Source organism: Pezoporus flaviventris, unplaced genomic scaffold (assembly GCF_033815535.1).
Source record: "Pezoporus flaviventris isolate CSIRO_AGI_PZ_B2104156 unplaced genomic scaffold, CSIRO_AGI_Pfla_v1 ptg000113l, whole genome shotgun sequence".
In the NCBI taxonomy this organism is placed as follows: Eukaryota; Metazoa; Chordata; class Aves; order Psittaciformes; family Psittacidae; genus Pezoporus; species Pezoporus flaviventris.
This window is the reverse complement of record NW_026892661.1, coordinates 1,731,366-1,746,308: the sequence shown is the minus strand read 5'-3', so window position 1 is coordinate 1,746,308 and position 14,943 is coordinate 1,731,366. Positions and strand designations below refer to the sequence as shown.

At 41.2% G+C, this 14,943-nt stretch overlaps 1 protein-coding gene across 10 annotated transcripts in view; it reads left to right on the top strand.

Annotated features, from left to right (window-relative positions):
- Positions 1-323: 323 nt before the first annotated feature.
- NCAM1 (neural cell adhesion molecule 1) overlaps positions 324-14,943 on the top strand; it is a 104,716-nt gene continuing 90,096 nt past the window's right edge. For all 10 annotated transcript variants that reach the window (XM_061478080.1, XM_061478073.1, XM_061478079.1 and 7 more), the window contains exon 1: positions 324-741. In XM_061478080.1, the coding sequence (XP_061334064.1) occupies positions 690-741 (52 nt within the window). In that variant the 5' untranslated portion in view covers positions 324-689. The remainder of the gene's footprint in view (positions 742-14,943) is intronic.

The window sequence follows — 14,943 nt, the reverse complement described above, 5'->3', positions numbered from 1 at the left end:
GCTCTGGTCAGCTCTCTAATGCAAAAATGGAACAAAAGCCCCCACAGATTGTAGGGGATTGACAAAATGTCCTTTCCTTGCTGTCTTGGTTTCCCATCTGCCTTCCTACAGGTACTTCCCGATGCATATGCAGGCCAAACCGGGGGGAAAATCAAAACCTCGCACTGATCAATTTCTCCTGTATGGCAAAAAGTCACCCCCTAAGGGACCACCGCCGCCGCCGCCCTGCCCCGAGCCTCAGCGCGCCCGAGCCCGAGAGCCTCCTCCGCGGGTCGGGCGCCGGCTCCGTGATCCGCACCGCATTTCGCAGGGGACCGGCAGCGCCTCTCGGAGCTTCAGACCCTCTCTCCGCGGGCTGCGCTGTACTATTTGAGGCGGGCGCGGGTGGAAGAACACGGCGGTGCCAGCCTCGGCGCGAGGCCGGTGGCGCAGGGATCCGGGCCGCGGTGCTGAGGCCGCCTGTCAGTCAGTGCGGCGGCGCCGGGACGCGGCCGGAGCGCAGCCGGCAGAAGGCGGTGTGGGGAGCGCGCGGTAACGGAGACGGAGCGCGGCCGGCAGCGGGAGGAGCGGCGAGGGAAGGCGAGAGGGGAAAAAGGGAAAATAAACGTAAAAGAAGCGAGCTGCGTTTCTTCCGAACTGCAGGAAAAGGCTATTTCACGACCGGCTCCCTGTCCCCTCGGTCGGCTGCGATGCTGCTAGCCACCGTGTTGCCCTGGACGTTGGTTTTGCTTGGAACCGCAGGTACCCCGGGGCGGTGGGGAGCTGCTGGGGTCTGGGACGGGGTAGTGCCGGGACCCGGCCGCGCAAACAATGGGGTCGGGCGGACCCCGCCGCCGCTGCCCTGCTTTACGCTGCTGCTGGGTTTGGCAGGGAGACAGCCTGTGGTGGGGTGTCTCTCCCCCCAGCTGCACCCGGTGTGCGTGATGGGGCGGCTGGTTCGCGCACATTGTTGGCTGTCGTGGGAACGGGAGGGGCAAGATGGCTCGGGCTGTGCGAATTTGACAGAAGAACGCGGAGGGGGGAGGAGGAGGAGGATAGGTGAGAAGGGTGTGAGCGAGCGGTTTCTTCTGCTCTCTGGCGCTGCTGTCCACGGGTGCGACGGGAGGAATCGCTCCCGCCGCAGGAACCCGCCTCCTTCGGGCTGGGCTTTTGATGTGAAGTAAATCCCAGACAATGGGGATGGGGAAGGAGGACGCGAGCGAAGCAGAGAGGGTGCTACGTGCGCTGTGTTAATGGTGTCACCGTGCAAGGAGGCGGTGGATTTTCCTTGTCGCGTCGGCTTTCATTGTGAACCTTGAGGATGCTACTGTGCTACGCGGCGGTGTCCGCCTCCGCCGCCGCCCATCCGCCCTCCTTCTTGCAAGCGGTGCATGTGCGGGGCAGAGATTGCAGCGGGCGCGGGGAGGGGAGAGATGCGATCGCAATTAGAGGCGGGGGCTGGAGCAAGTGTAAGAAAGAAAGCAGAAAAGCGGAGGGGAGCCGTAACGGGGGGGCGCCGGCAGAGGGCCGGTGCAGTTAAGGGAGCGGGCGGTCCCGAGCGGGAGCGGCGCTTGGGTCGCTGTCGTCGGTGAAGGCCCGGTGCCAGCCCCGCCTTGCCCCGGGAGACGGCAGGTTGGTTGGGTGCGGTTACGGCCACGCCTGTGTTGACGCCGCCCCCTCTCCCAGCGAGACCGCGTTCCTGTCGCCATCCTTCAGCGAGCCTCGTCGCCCCAGGCTCGTTGTCCTTAACGCACACCCGCTAGGAAGTGTTCCCCAGAGCCTTCTGTGCCCACTCTTGGCTATATGAGCGTTTTCTCCCTATCCTGTTCTACAGCTCGTCAAACACTCTCTCCAGCCCCCCCCCCCCTTCCTCCGCGGCAAGCATTGTGGCCTGAAGCACCCACACTGATTGTCCCTGCTATCTTTACCTCAGAACTGTCATTGCCTTTACTACTTGCAGCCTTTTCTCAGCTCATGGTTTCATAACTACTTACCAATTACTGTTGCTATATCAGAAAAGCTGGCTCTCCAGATCCCTGCTGTCACCGGATAGCTGGTGTACCCATTTCTGTGTCCTTGCAGTGTACCCCAGTGCATCAGCCCAGTTATTCCTTCCCATCATTGCTGTTACAGACCTCACTGCTGCACAGCTTCTTTTCACCCCTTGCTTCAGTGCTGTCCTTAACTATCACAACCACTCACTGCCTCATTCCCATACTGGCGATTCTTTATCTCCTTAAGCAATTACTTCTGCTATAGCTCTGCCTGCTCATGTAGTAAGAATTGCTGTCCTGTTGTGGCTTAATTCCAGCTCCTGTCATGGCGGACCACTGCCACCAGCGTGCTCAAGTCTGCTGCCAATATCATGCCACCTGTTTAACATCAGCCCCAAAACTGTTCTTAATGATACACAACTCTCCTGTGTCATAAGCATTACAGTATAGCTTCTCTTTGTTATAATTTAAATCTTTATGTTATATATAGGCTATAAATTACAAACTGGGGGTGTGTTGTCTTTCCATTTTTAGCATAGTTCCTCCCGGTAGCCAGCTCTGCATCTGGCTCAGCCACACCCTTCAATCACCATCTCTGCATACATTCTTGATCTCGAGCATTATAAAATGCCAGACTACTATATGTGATTCTGTAGCTGTTGCCTCTCTTGACACATTCACACAGGCTTTCTCAGCTGTGGGAGGGGAGAATAAAGCATTTTTTTTTTTTCAGGGCAAGTAGATGGGAGTAAGCAAAGAAAAATTATCTGCATCTCATCTGTTGCCCCACTCAAACACATGTTTATCCAATAATAATAATTACAAATGCATAGAGTGCCTAGGGAGTTGCACAGCTGGAACTGGACTGAGAAATCAGCATAAAATGGAGAACACAAAAACCAAATAAAATATTAAAAAGCTAGAACAAAGCAGCAGCACTGTTTATGGTAAAAACAGCACCCAACACATCAGTTATGCTTTACACGCTAAAGGATGCTTTGGTCTGCTAAAGCTTGTCCCTTCTTTTTTTCCCAGCTGACCTCACCACAATCTGTGATGGGAGAAGAAAGGTTATTGCTTTGGGCTTTGGAAGCTATGATATTGAAAGAGATGTCAGTGAAAGGGGGGGAGCAGCTATGATGATGCTAATAAAGAAACCCTAAGTACAGCTTCATAGTAGCTTAAATGTAAGAGGAGGAAAGAGATAGATGCTTATTAGGGAGGAATCCTTGAAGAGACTGTTGTCTGAGCCACAGTTATGTGGTAGGTTCAGAACAAAACGATGCCTTTACATCTTTTAAAATAATTCCACATTTTGTACACATTTTGGCCTGTGATAGTGATGATTTATTTAATCTACTACTCAATTAAAACTTTTTTTAATAATTTACAAGCTGATTTATAGGTGGCTCCCCTTCTTTCATTTACATCCTGAGAAGTATGATTTCCTAAATAACGTGTATTTTGTATAAATTTTATCCTCTTGATGTTTGAACTTGGAAAGGCCTGGCTTAACTGTTCCATTTTGGGAATGGTGTGGGTTTGGTTTTGTTTTTTTTTTTGTTTTTTAAGTATATTAGCTATAACAGTAATGTACTGAATACCCTGGTTTTGAGCGTTAAAGATTGTGGCTGCTGTCCAGGATGAAAGCGCCTTCACTTTTCATGGCTCATCTCCAGAAATGTGTTTTAACGATAGACTTTTCTGCCATTGGGTATAAGTGACTGGTTTCTTGTTGATAGGAAATGTATGGTGTGGGATTTTTTTGAGTTGTTTCTTTTTTGGCAGGGTGTGTGTGTTTGGTTGTTTTGTTGTTTCAGGATTTTTTTTTGGGGGGGGGGCAGTGCTATAGAATTATTTTGACTTGCTGGCAGGAAAGCAGAACCAATTGATGGGGGAGGAGGAGGGAATAGTGCATCTGCTGCCATCAGTCTGCAAGGAACAGAAAAATAGCTCTAGTAAGAGACAAAAGCACATTTTATTTTGCCATTTAAAAGGCCATCCTGCATTTAACTCATTATTTAGTGCACCTGGTGATACTGTTTATATAGAGAACACAAAATTCTTTTATTGTTTTTCTTACATGGCTTTTGAAACATTGGTTTAGCACGGCAGTATACTTAAATGTGATTTGATCTATCAATAATAATTCTGTTGTACACTTCACTCGCCACTTTCAAATAGTAAGATATTGTGAACTTCCAGAAATGCCTGTGTAAGCAGACTGGGAGAAGTGATCTTCTTCAGAAGTGTGTATTGTAGCTTTTATGCAGGGAACTATCAGAAAGAATTCAACTAGGTGCCATTACAGTATTTTTCAGGTGCAGTGAAAAGATGGTGTCTTTGTTGTTTTCCCAATTCTTTATGCTCACAGAGATCTGAAATGTGAGATTAAATAAGTAAAGCAATGTAATCGTAAATCTAAAAGTTTGAAAACATTCAGGAAACAAAATTGTTTCTTACAATAGCTTTATAAACCAAGGAGAATGCCTGGGAGTGACTTGAATGAGGGTGTGTCTGTAAAGAGAACTACAGCTCCCAGGCATCTCCACTTTCCTGAGTGGTGTCCTTTGCGCATGTTTTCATAGGACTGATGTGTCGGTTATCATCGCAACACTCAAGGCCTGGAGGGAAAAAAGAGCCACCAGGCAAATAGACTTTGAGACATAAAAATCACAGAAGCAAATTTGAAGGTCAGATCTATGATGGCTCTGGCTCCTTTTGTTTAGGAAAACACATTACCATCGTTTAAAGCCCTTGCTAATGCAAAGGGATGTAAATTAGGTGGGTTTGGCGGTAGTGCCATTATGCCCTTTCAGTTCATGGTGTTGAAATGCAGCTTCCCCACTGCAGCTGCTCATTAGGAACGTTGCCTTTTGAAGTTACTGTGAGAGCCAAATGGCAGGCTGTCAGGCCCTTCTGATAGATTGCGTTTATAAATGTCTGAGGCAGTCACTACTAAGTACCAGAAAAAGGTTTTTCTGTGGTTTTTAGTTTACAATGTAGGTGCCTAAAGAAAGCGGAATAGATAAAAATCAGGGATCAACTTCACGTTAAAATATTTCTTTTTCCACTTCCAGTTCAAGTCCAGGAGCTTCCTCTGTATCTGTCCAAGATGATGATAAGACAGATAATTGCTGTCCGGACAGTGAATAATACCTGTAGCTTCTAAACCTTCCAAGGATAAATGAAAGAAAAGCTTGTGCCAAAACATGTTGAGGTGTACAGTGCAGATGACTGTGTATTTGAAAATGATCAAGGCTACCTGACAGTTTCAGTTATAGAATTTTTTGGACCTCACTGTATGCTTTTGCATCTGAAGTTTTCATTTTATCTCAAGCGATGTATTGCAGGTGCTTCAGCAAAGCTATTAATAGTTTTGACAAATGCAGAACATCAATAGCCTTAGTCCTGATAACTTCAGATCTTTAGGCAGCTGTTGATGGCAAAGCTAATTTTTGGAGAACAGCTAACAATGGAAGGTTTATCCTGCTAAGCAAGTGCAAATTGCTTTAAGATACTAGAGTCTCTCAAGAAGCAGCAGCTGTGGGTATATTCACATAGTACTGTGCTTAATAGCTGGGTGAGTTATCCAAATTCTTAAGCCATCACACTTTAAAAGTGACTAATCAGTATGGATAGCCAGTAATCATTTAGACCTGCATATTTGCAGAAGAAACACGGAAGCCATGTTATGTTTGAAGAAAATAAAATGCTTGCATCTGAAGATAAATATGTCTCGACTTTCTCCTCTGTGGTCAAAATGGGACCTCAGATTTAAAAATCAGGAGGAGATATTTTCAGTTCAAGTCTTTGGTTGTTCACTTTTTCTAGTGCTGGTTCTGTGTTTCTTCACTGCCCAGAAAAGTAAGATATTTAAGCGAAGGTCTGTAAGACAGGGTGTCCACAGAAGTCAGTAGTAAACTTGGCATCAGTTGGCTGGACACCAGGTCACAGAGGGACCCCAAATGAGGGTATGGCAGAAACTGATCCTACAACTATTTTTGTGAGCAATTTGTAATGATAGCAGTGAGGAAGCCCTATATCTGTAAATCTGATGCAAGAAAATTAAGTTTAGGCTAGACAGTAGCATGATATGTGTTGTAGCTGATCCTTTAGCTATTTGCGTTCTAGATCTTATGACAAGACAGAGATCTGCAAGGGTGTGTTGTGAAAACTGGGAGTTTCCTGATGTAGTATAAACTTGGTAGAATGATGTGGAAAATAATTTGGAAATCCAGTGAAAACAGTTAATTTCTTGAAATGGAGAGGCCATTTGATTTATTTTGAGTTAACACAAATATCTATCACATTATTAGGTTGTTGTTTGCCAGGGCAGACTGCATGTAAAGAAAAATCTTGACCATTTTAAGTGTTCCAGAATGTCTTGAATAAAAATGTTGTTGTTTTCTTTAAGTTTTTAAGACTGTTAAAATAATTGGGTCTTAGTAAATCAGGATAGGTACTTTGACAATTAAGTATTGATTTTAGAAGTACACAAGACAGGTTAATTTTCTTAAAATCTATCTACTAGGCACTGGTAAAGCCACATTTGGAGTGGTGTGTCCAGTTCTGGGCTCCTGTTGCAGAAACGATACAGACCTCTTGGAGGAGTCCTGTGAAGGGCCGCAAAGATGCAGGAGGGACTGGAGCATCTTTTGTGCAAAGAGAGGCTGAGAAGGCTGAGACCATTTAGGCTGGAAAGAGAAGACTTGGGATCTTAATTCATGTGGATATATACCTGATGGGAGGGAATGAAGAAGGATACCATGCTTTCCTCATTGACATCCAAGGATGACAGGAGTCAATGGGCACAAACTGAAATAGAGAAAATCCTGTCAGAATATAAGAAAACAGAACACGCCCCTGGAACAGGCTGCCTAGAGAGATTGTGGAGCCTCCGTCCATGGAGACATTCAGAACCCATCTGGACAGACTCCTGGGTAACCTTCCCCTGTTGGCCTAGATGATCTCAAAAGGTCCCTTCCAACCTAAATGATTCTGTGATTTTAGTATAGCTACTGCTATAAAATAGTGCTGGTAGTTGGTTATTTAAGTGTTTATTTTTACTTTCTTCTTTTTGTTTGCTTATATCAGTGATACGTATCAACCTTGAAATCTTTAAGATAAGCAGGAATGTTAGTTAAGGATTACTGGTTTGTTTGCAATGATATTTTACCACGTTGGTTAATGGATGTGAAAGGGACTGTTTAAACCTGTGTGAAAAGGTTGGGAAACATAGAATAGTTTGGGTTGGAAGGGATCTTTAAAGGAAATTTAGGAAATAAAGAGTTAGAATAAGAAGTGAATGTCACTTAACACATCCAAGACTACATTTTGAGCTCATTTTGGGCAGAGTATGGTATACCAGATCTTGAAATGGAAAGGTCTTTCTTTCCTATGGGAGAAGGTTGAACTGGTTGCCTTGTATGTAGAAAGTGTAATTGACCAGGTGATAAATGATGAAAAATACTGATGAGAATTGTATACAAATGAAAGTTTATCTCTCCACATCTGAATGGGCTTTTCCAAATGTTTCATGTATTGTAACTTTAAATGTTACTGGAACTGCAGCGTATTTGTTCAGAAGTTAATTGTCATTTAAAATACTTTATGAGATTGTAAATGTTTGTGATTTATTTAAATCCCCCCTAAACATTACTTAAAAAAAATAACGCAGTTCTTTGCGGTAGGGTTTAAATGCAGACTTTTTAACATGAAGAGGATTCAAAAATCCAAGTCCTTTTTTCTTCAGTGACTTCATATCTAGGATATTGAAGGCTGCATTTAAATATGACACAAAAGATGAACAGCCAGTTTGGTAGTGTTTACACAATATTGGCAAATTGGTCTTAATGTGTGGTATTATTGCATAATCTTATGTTTAAAATAAACACTGGGAATAATTGAAGAAACCTCAGAATTTGGAAATACTTGGTGGTAGTTCTTCACATCCCATGAAAAAGCAGGCTGTCTTTGCATATTAATCACTCTTTCAAAGGAAGTTTGCCTTATTTGCATTGTGCATGCATTGAGGAGTCCCATAGTGTGCTTGAGAAAAAAAAAGGGGGGGGGGGGGGAACTGGGATTGTTGTTCTCAAAAGGGTTTTTATTCCATTCAAGTGGAAACACTGAATGCAGGAGAATTAGCGCAGTGTTTTGTGGAAGAACAGTCCCATTTGGTCATTGCGTTTCATGTGGAGCAGTCCTGGCTTGTAGGGAGTCACAACACTGGGGGTAGGGTTAAAAGGGGAGTGACTCATCATTGTATGATGTAATCTGTAGGATGCAGGATACTCTCAATTAAACGTACTCTGAGGATTATCAGGCAATTAGGAAGATAAAATAATGGTGAAATGTTTAGGCCTTGCCTTACGAATACAGTAGCCAAAACTCTAGGCCTTGGTATCTTTGGAAAACTTGTGGAAGGTGTAAAGACTGGGGAAATTTTCAGCTTGCTAAGTTTTGGAATGACAGGATTTCTTAGGCCTACTTTGGTACTGTAGTTCAACTGTTACTTCAGAGCAATATGGGGTGACATGTTAATGAGTCGCTACCTTTGTAATCTGTCCTGGCAGCAAATACAGGAGAGGTGAGCTTTTCTCTTACTTTAAAGTTGAACATCCTTTCCTATAAGCAAGGAAAGTGTCTGACAGTCTGAAACGCAAACCTTTTTATTCTGAGATTTTGAAACATGAACTTTAGGTAATGGTAGAGATATTTTGATGGGTGATAGCTCTCAAACTATTTTGCTTGCTATCCTAAATGAAAAGATGTAAGAGTGTAAGATGTGTGTGTGTAAATAATATATATGAAGAATATGCTATAGGCAGAATTTCATTTTGAAAGGAACTGTGGGACAATGAGTAGGAGTATTGGCTTGCAAATCATTTGAGATTCTGGTGGTTATAAGTAGCTTTATCAACTGCTTCTGTTTTAAGTACAGGTGAAACCTAATCTGTTTCTGTGTTGACATTGTTTCTGGTGAATGCAATGGAGAAAGACATCTGAAAGGTTGATTTTAACTTGCAAAAGTCTTTCCAGAAATTAATCACAGGAACGGAGCTTTTAGTGGTTTTATTATTGTAATCAGTAATACAAATGGTATCTTCTTAACTGAACAGAGGGTGAGGTGGTTTGTTATGAATGTGAGGACTGTTTGTGTAGATTAGGTAATGCTATTAATGCAAGAAGACAGGAAGAGCATTCTTTTGATACTTTCCCTTTTTATTTTAGTGAGAATGGTTGGGTCTATGATCTATGTGTGTAACTGTGTGTGGTCTGGGGTAGAGATGGAAGGATTTTTGTAATGTTATCAAAGCTTTGCCTGTATGTTGTTGTGGTTACTACATCTACAGTCAGAAGGAAAACCCCCGGAATCATCTATGAAATATGGTTTCCATTACTTTGTGCTTTTATTTTCTTCATATAAAGAACATTGTACTTCCAGTGTTTAGAGGTTAATTGTAGTAGCAGATAATATATACAACTGATATTGATGTTATATTTCCATCTGTGATGCATTTTAATGATACCTGTCTTAATATTTGGCTGCTGAATAGTTGTACAAGCTGTGGCATCATTATGATAAAACAATGCACTTGTACAGTGCACTCCTGTGTGTACTTTGAAAGCCTTGTAAATAACCCTTTTTAAAACTTTCTCTATAGTGTGGGTATAAATAACGCTTATCAATATGCTTAAGATATTCATGTGTGTAGTTCAGGATCTAGCATGCAAAATGTGTACTCCCAGTATCAGCTAATTTGAATTTTTCAAGAACTTCATTTTGTGTTTTCAGTGTGTTAATAGTGAGAGAAATTGTCATCAGTTGCTTGTGTATAGCATTTTGGAAAAACATAATCAACAGCTGCTTGTCCAAGTAGCTTATTAAATTACGAGCCTGCAAAATTCAGAAGAACAGACTACTGTAACCATATTTCAGTTGTAGTGTTTTCAAAAGGTAATCCCTTAGAGGTATAAGATGTGTTCAGGGGTTGTGAACAGACATACAGAATTACTCAATAGTCCCCTAAATCCTTTTGGATTTGATCTGTGGGATGCAACTTGAAGGTGTTCAGCATCTGTAACGTACTCCCTAGTGTAGGTATTTGTTAGAAAAATAGCAGGCATATTGTAGTACTTCTAAGAAAATCAAATGTGTGTATGTGGTAATTACGGACACTTAGTCTGCAAGAACTAACGGATACTGAAGAAGAAGTTGTAAGTGAAAATCTTTATGAATAGGTATCAGTCCTCTTTAGCTTTTCTTCCTGTTGTTATCACTAGAATTCTGGGTGATTATTTCTTTGTCCTTTCCATTATGATCGACCTATAGCTAGATATACACCTTGTTTCGCATTCGTAACCTTATCTAGGTGTGTTCACCTTGTTAGCATTTATCCTGTTCTAGCTTTTGTCTTTCCACAGCTGGACGTGTCTACAAGAAAAGGAAAGAACATTGTTAATCTCTCAGTTCTGTAGTGATTGCTTATTATAGTAGGGATTTTGTATCTATACTTTAAAAGTAAAGAAGTGACTTTTTAATGGTTGTGCTCTTGTTCGGTTTGCTTCTGCATAGTGTTGGTCATTAGGAGGTGGATCGTGCATGTGTGCGAAGCTGTTGGTCATTAGGAGGTGGATAGGCATGTGTGCGAAGCTGTTATCCACATCAGTGATAGTCATATGTAATAGCCAGGAAGGAACTTGTCTCGCCTGTTCTGAGATACTGTACTGAGGGATCACGTCAAGTGGGCTCCCTGTCAACATGATTACTCACGAAGGTTCAGAGTTATTACTCGAGTAAAGATGAATGTAAATCTGCAGCCTGGCCAAAGACTGCGCTTTGCAAATAAGTGGGCATTCCTTTGAGTTGAAATGAGTTGTGGTAATGTTTTTTTCAGCAGGTGTCAAGAATATGGATTTAATTGAAAGAGAGAAAAGTAGCCTTAGGAGGAAGCATTCCCCCCCCCCCCCCCCCCCCCCCCCCCCCCGATCTCTCTTACTGCTCATTCTAAAATTAATTTGACCTGCTGTTTCCAATAATGATTTCCTGTGGGTGGTTAGGAAGAAATACAGAAAATGTATGTGTACAGTGATCTTTTCCTTGCTAGACACTCTCAGCTCTTTTAAATGGTAGTACTGTTAGTAGTTAAAACACTTAGTCTGTCAACATTTCATAGTATTTCACACTTACGTTCTGTGCTGTTGTAAGAAGGAAAATCTTCTTCTATATTTATCCCCAGCAAATCTGAACATCATTAAGTAATGCATTAAACAAACTCATATCTGTGATCTGTTCTTTTACTCAGTCTCTGGGCCAGAAGATAACTTGCAGTGTATTGAGGTGTTTCTTACATAGACATTTTCTTGAAGCAGTTACATTGCCATTACTTTGTTAACTAGACATTGACTATTGAGGTTAAAAAGGCGCCCTTTGTGCTTGGGGCAAAAGTTGTTAAAGCAATATATGAAGTATGTTTACCTTGTATTATTCCTGTACTCTGTGCATAGTCACAGGGCAGGCACACTTCAAATATCTGATGAATAACAATGGTTTGTGATTGCTTATACAATAGTAGTTAGAAGCTTTGTTTTGCACTTGCTTCATTTTATTGCTGAAATAATAACTTGTGGCAAATGAAAAAACTAAGTGCTCTACTGTTCTCACAATGGCAATAAATGTAAGCAGTCACTTTCATTTTAATATGAATACTTACATTTCTGATAACCTGTCTGTCTGTTTTAGATACTGTCTGCCTTTTGAAAATGTTAATCCCCAAAGAAAAGGCTGACTATGCCAGTTATCTATAGATGGAAGTTCTAGGGTATTCTGGTTTCAAAACATTCTTTGGTTAAAAGAAGCTGTCTGTATATAGAGAATACTTGTTTTGTGAAAATGGATCTAGATTTAAATTAATTAATAAGCTAAATGTGTCACCAAGTCATTAACTGGTTTTGTTACAGTTATCCATGGCTTAATATTTTGTTTTCCTGTGACATTGTAGCTAGCTGCAGTCACTGAGTCTAGAGAATAATTAGTGCCATACTCAGAAACTTTTGTGTATTCCTAGTAATAGTTTCTCATGAACCTAAATTGGTACATGCAAATAATAAGACTTGACATAAAAATAGCAAGTCCCACACTAACTCATTTTGTGTGTTAAGGCACTGCAGTATTTATGTATTTCTGGAATGTCTTTTGTGTGCAAATGTAGTTGTGATTCAGTGTTTATTGGGACAAACACAGCTACCTGCAAATATTAAAAAATAAAGGATAAATATATTTTCTTTGCGTGAATGGTTTTATCTTATCTTCTTTTCCTTGAAGATTGCAATGAGTAGTGGGACTAGAAGAATTTAGTTGAAGTGGTGAGTGAAAGCAATGCTGCTGATTCCCTTGGAATTTAGCACTTTAAATGGATTAGAACTAAAAATATCTCTGCCTGATGTTGTGTTGGATCTCAACACATTTTAAAGAGTCTGCATTTACATATTTGATGTAAATATAAAAATATTTTCACATTTGAGCTAAATAAGAGCATTGTAAATGTAAGCTCTCTGGGTATGAGTATTCTTATTGGAACAACTGAAGGTTGGACATAATTGTAAAATTAACATGTATTTTGCCAAAATGGTAGCCTGTGGAACAAATGTTTCAGAAAGAAAATGTAGTCTCTGTTGTATACAGGATGCATAATTCACTCCTTAGATACATGGAAGCTTTAGCAAGAATTAACCTTCTGTAACTTTGGGGCGGTGTATTATCTTTCAGCATCTTGACAATATCTGACTATTTCACACATAACCATGCATTGTACTTACTGTTTCGAAGTACTTCTGCTCTGTTGTTGTAGTCTTCTGTACCTTTGCAAAGTGAGTAAAATGGGGGGACATGAGAAAAGAATGCATAGCTGACACCAGCAAAAAGGAATGGGTTCTTCTCAAGGAAATCACTGTTATTTTTGCATTTCTCTGTAAAGATTTTTTTTTATCTTTCTGATCAATTCCACAGCCAGCTAATTCACCCATAGCTTCTATTCTTGTTAAATGTTTGTGTGTTAACACTGCATCGTGGCTTGAGATGCAGTCCTGCTTATAATTGCATAAAACCCAGAAATGGTATTTTAACAATGGAAAATGGAATAACCATATTTCATACGTACAGAAAAGCCTAGAATTTCATTTCCACAAATGATGGTCTTCTGATTTAAATTGTGGTATGTGCTCCTGTTTTGTTTGGACTGTTTTCGGTTTGTTAGTCCAGAGACAGAAAAGCACTTTTGTGTTTGGTTGCTAGCAAATGCCAGTGTAATTGCTTTCCATTTTTATAAGTGAGATGTGCTCTTGTTATCTTACAGGACACTCTGGACAGCATATCTAATAGCAGATTCCTCTCTTGCTTACAATTACAGGGATCAGAAGCAAGTCCAGTAAAATGGGGGCAGTTTTGATCATGCTGCTCATGTATATATTGTGTTAAACATTAGAAGACTATATTACATCATCTGATTTACATTTTCCTAATTTGGGACTTGGCACTTGCACGCTATAGGACATTTATATGCAGCCAGCCTTAGGAATTATATAATGTTTTGAGATGTATTTGGTTGTTAAGAAAAGTAAGGCAAAAGATCTAGAGTGGTTTCGGGTTTTCTTCTGTATTGTATTCTTTTTGTGTCCTGTGTGAAGAATACTGGGTAAGGTTGATCACCTTGTGTTGCCCATGCATTATGAACATGGGATAATGATATTTCTTTGTACATGTTTCAAACCAATTCTGAACATACTTGTTAACAAAGATAATGCACAGTGTTACAGTTAGACTTGGCATTCTCTGTCTGCTGGGCATATAGCAACAATCCTAAATCTTAACAGAAATAGAGAAGCTCATGTAAGCGTTGCTTGAATTAACTCACAGATAATGGTAACGGTTTTTACTTCTATGTAGCAGATAAATTATGTTGGTGCCTTTGCAGAGGGGCTGAAACAGAGAAATATATTATCCCAGAGTAATATTTATATATATATATATATATATATTTGATAATGTGCAGTGATGTCACTTTGTTCACAGAATCATAGCGTGTTTGATGTTGGAAGGGACCACCAAAGGTTGCCTAGTCCAACCTCCGTGCCCAAGCAGTGTCGCCTAGAACACATTGCTCAGTATTGTGGCCAGACAGCTCTTGAATATCTCCAGGGGAGTCTGTGACCTCTCTGGGCAACCTATTCCAATCCTTGGTCACCCTCACAGTCAAGGCCTCATGTTCAAATGGAAGTTCCTCTGGTTTAGTTTATGCCTACTGCTTTTTGTTCTATGGCCTGGCACTACTGAGAAGACTCTGGCCTCATCCTCTTGGCACCATGTCTTTAGATATTTTAATGCATGGATTATATCTCCCCCTGAGCCTTCTCTTCTCTAAGAGAAACCTCCCTATGTATTCTTATTTTCAAAACTGCTGGAAAAATAAATTGCTGCCATGTTATTTTTCCATTTTACTGAACATTTCTGGTGTTTTTTTCTCCATATTTATTGTAATTGCAGAGCTATTGGCTGCATGCTCAGTAGCTCTAAAGATGAGTTTCTGCTGAAGACATGCATTGGTCTTCATGAGCTGCTTCTGCAGATCTAAAGATCACAGTATCACAGTATGCTAGAGATTGGAAGGGACCTCAAAAGGTCATCTAGTCCAATCCCCCTGCCAGAGCAGGAACACCTAGAGATGTTGAGGAATCCTTAAGTGCATGTTATGCCGGTGTATTTATCAACTGCTTGCGCTGCAGGGAAGATCTTCCGCGTTGTTTGTGCATTCATTTCATTTAGATGTTTTTAGGGATCATAAATTAAGGACGGTGCAGTAAAAGGTAAGATTCAAGGGCAGGCTGGTCCAGGTTAACGTTTTGAACTCCACTAGGTGGCACTAATTTATTGTTGATAAAGTTGCTTTCTATGGAAAAAACCACCAAG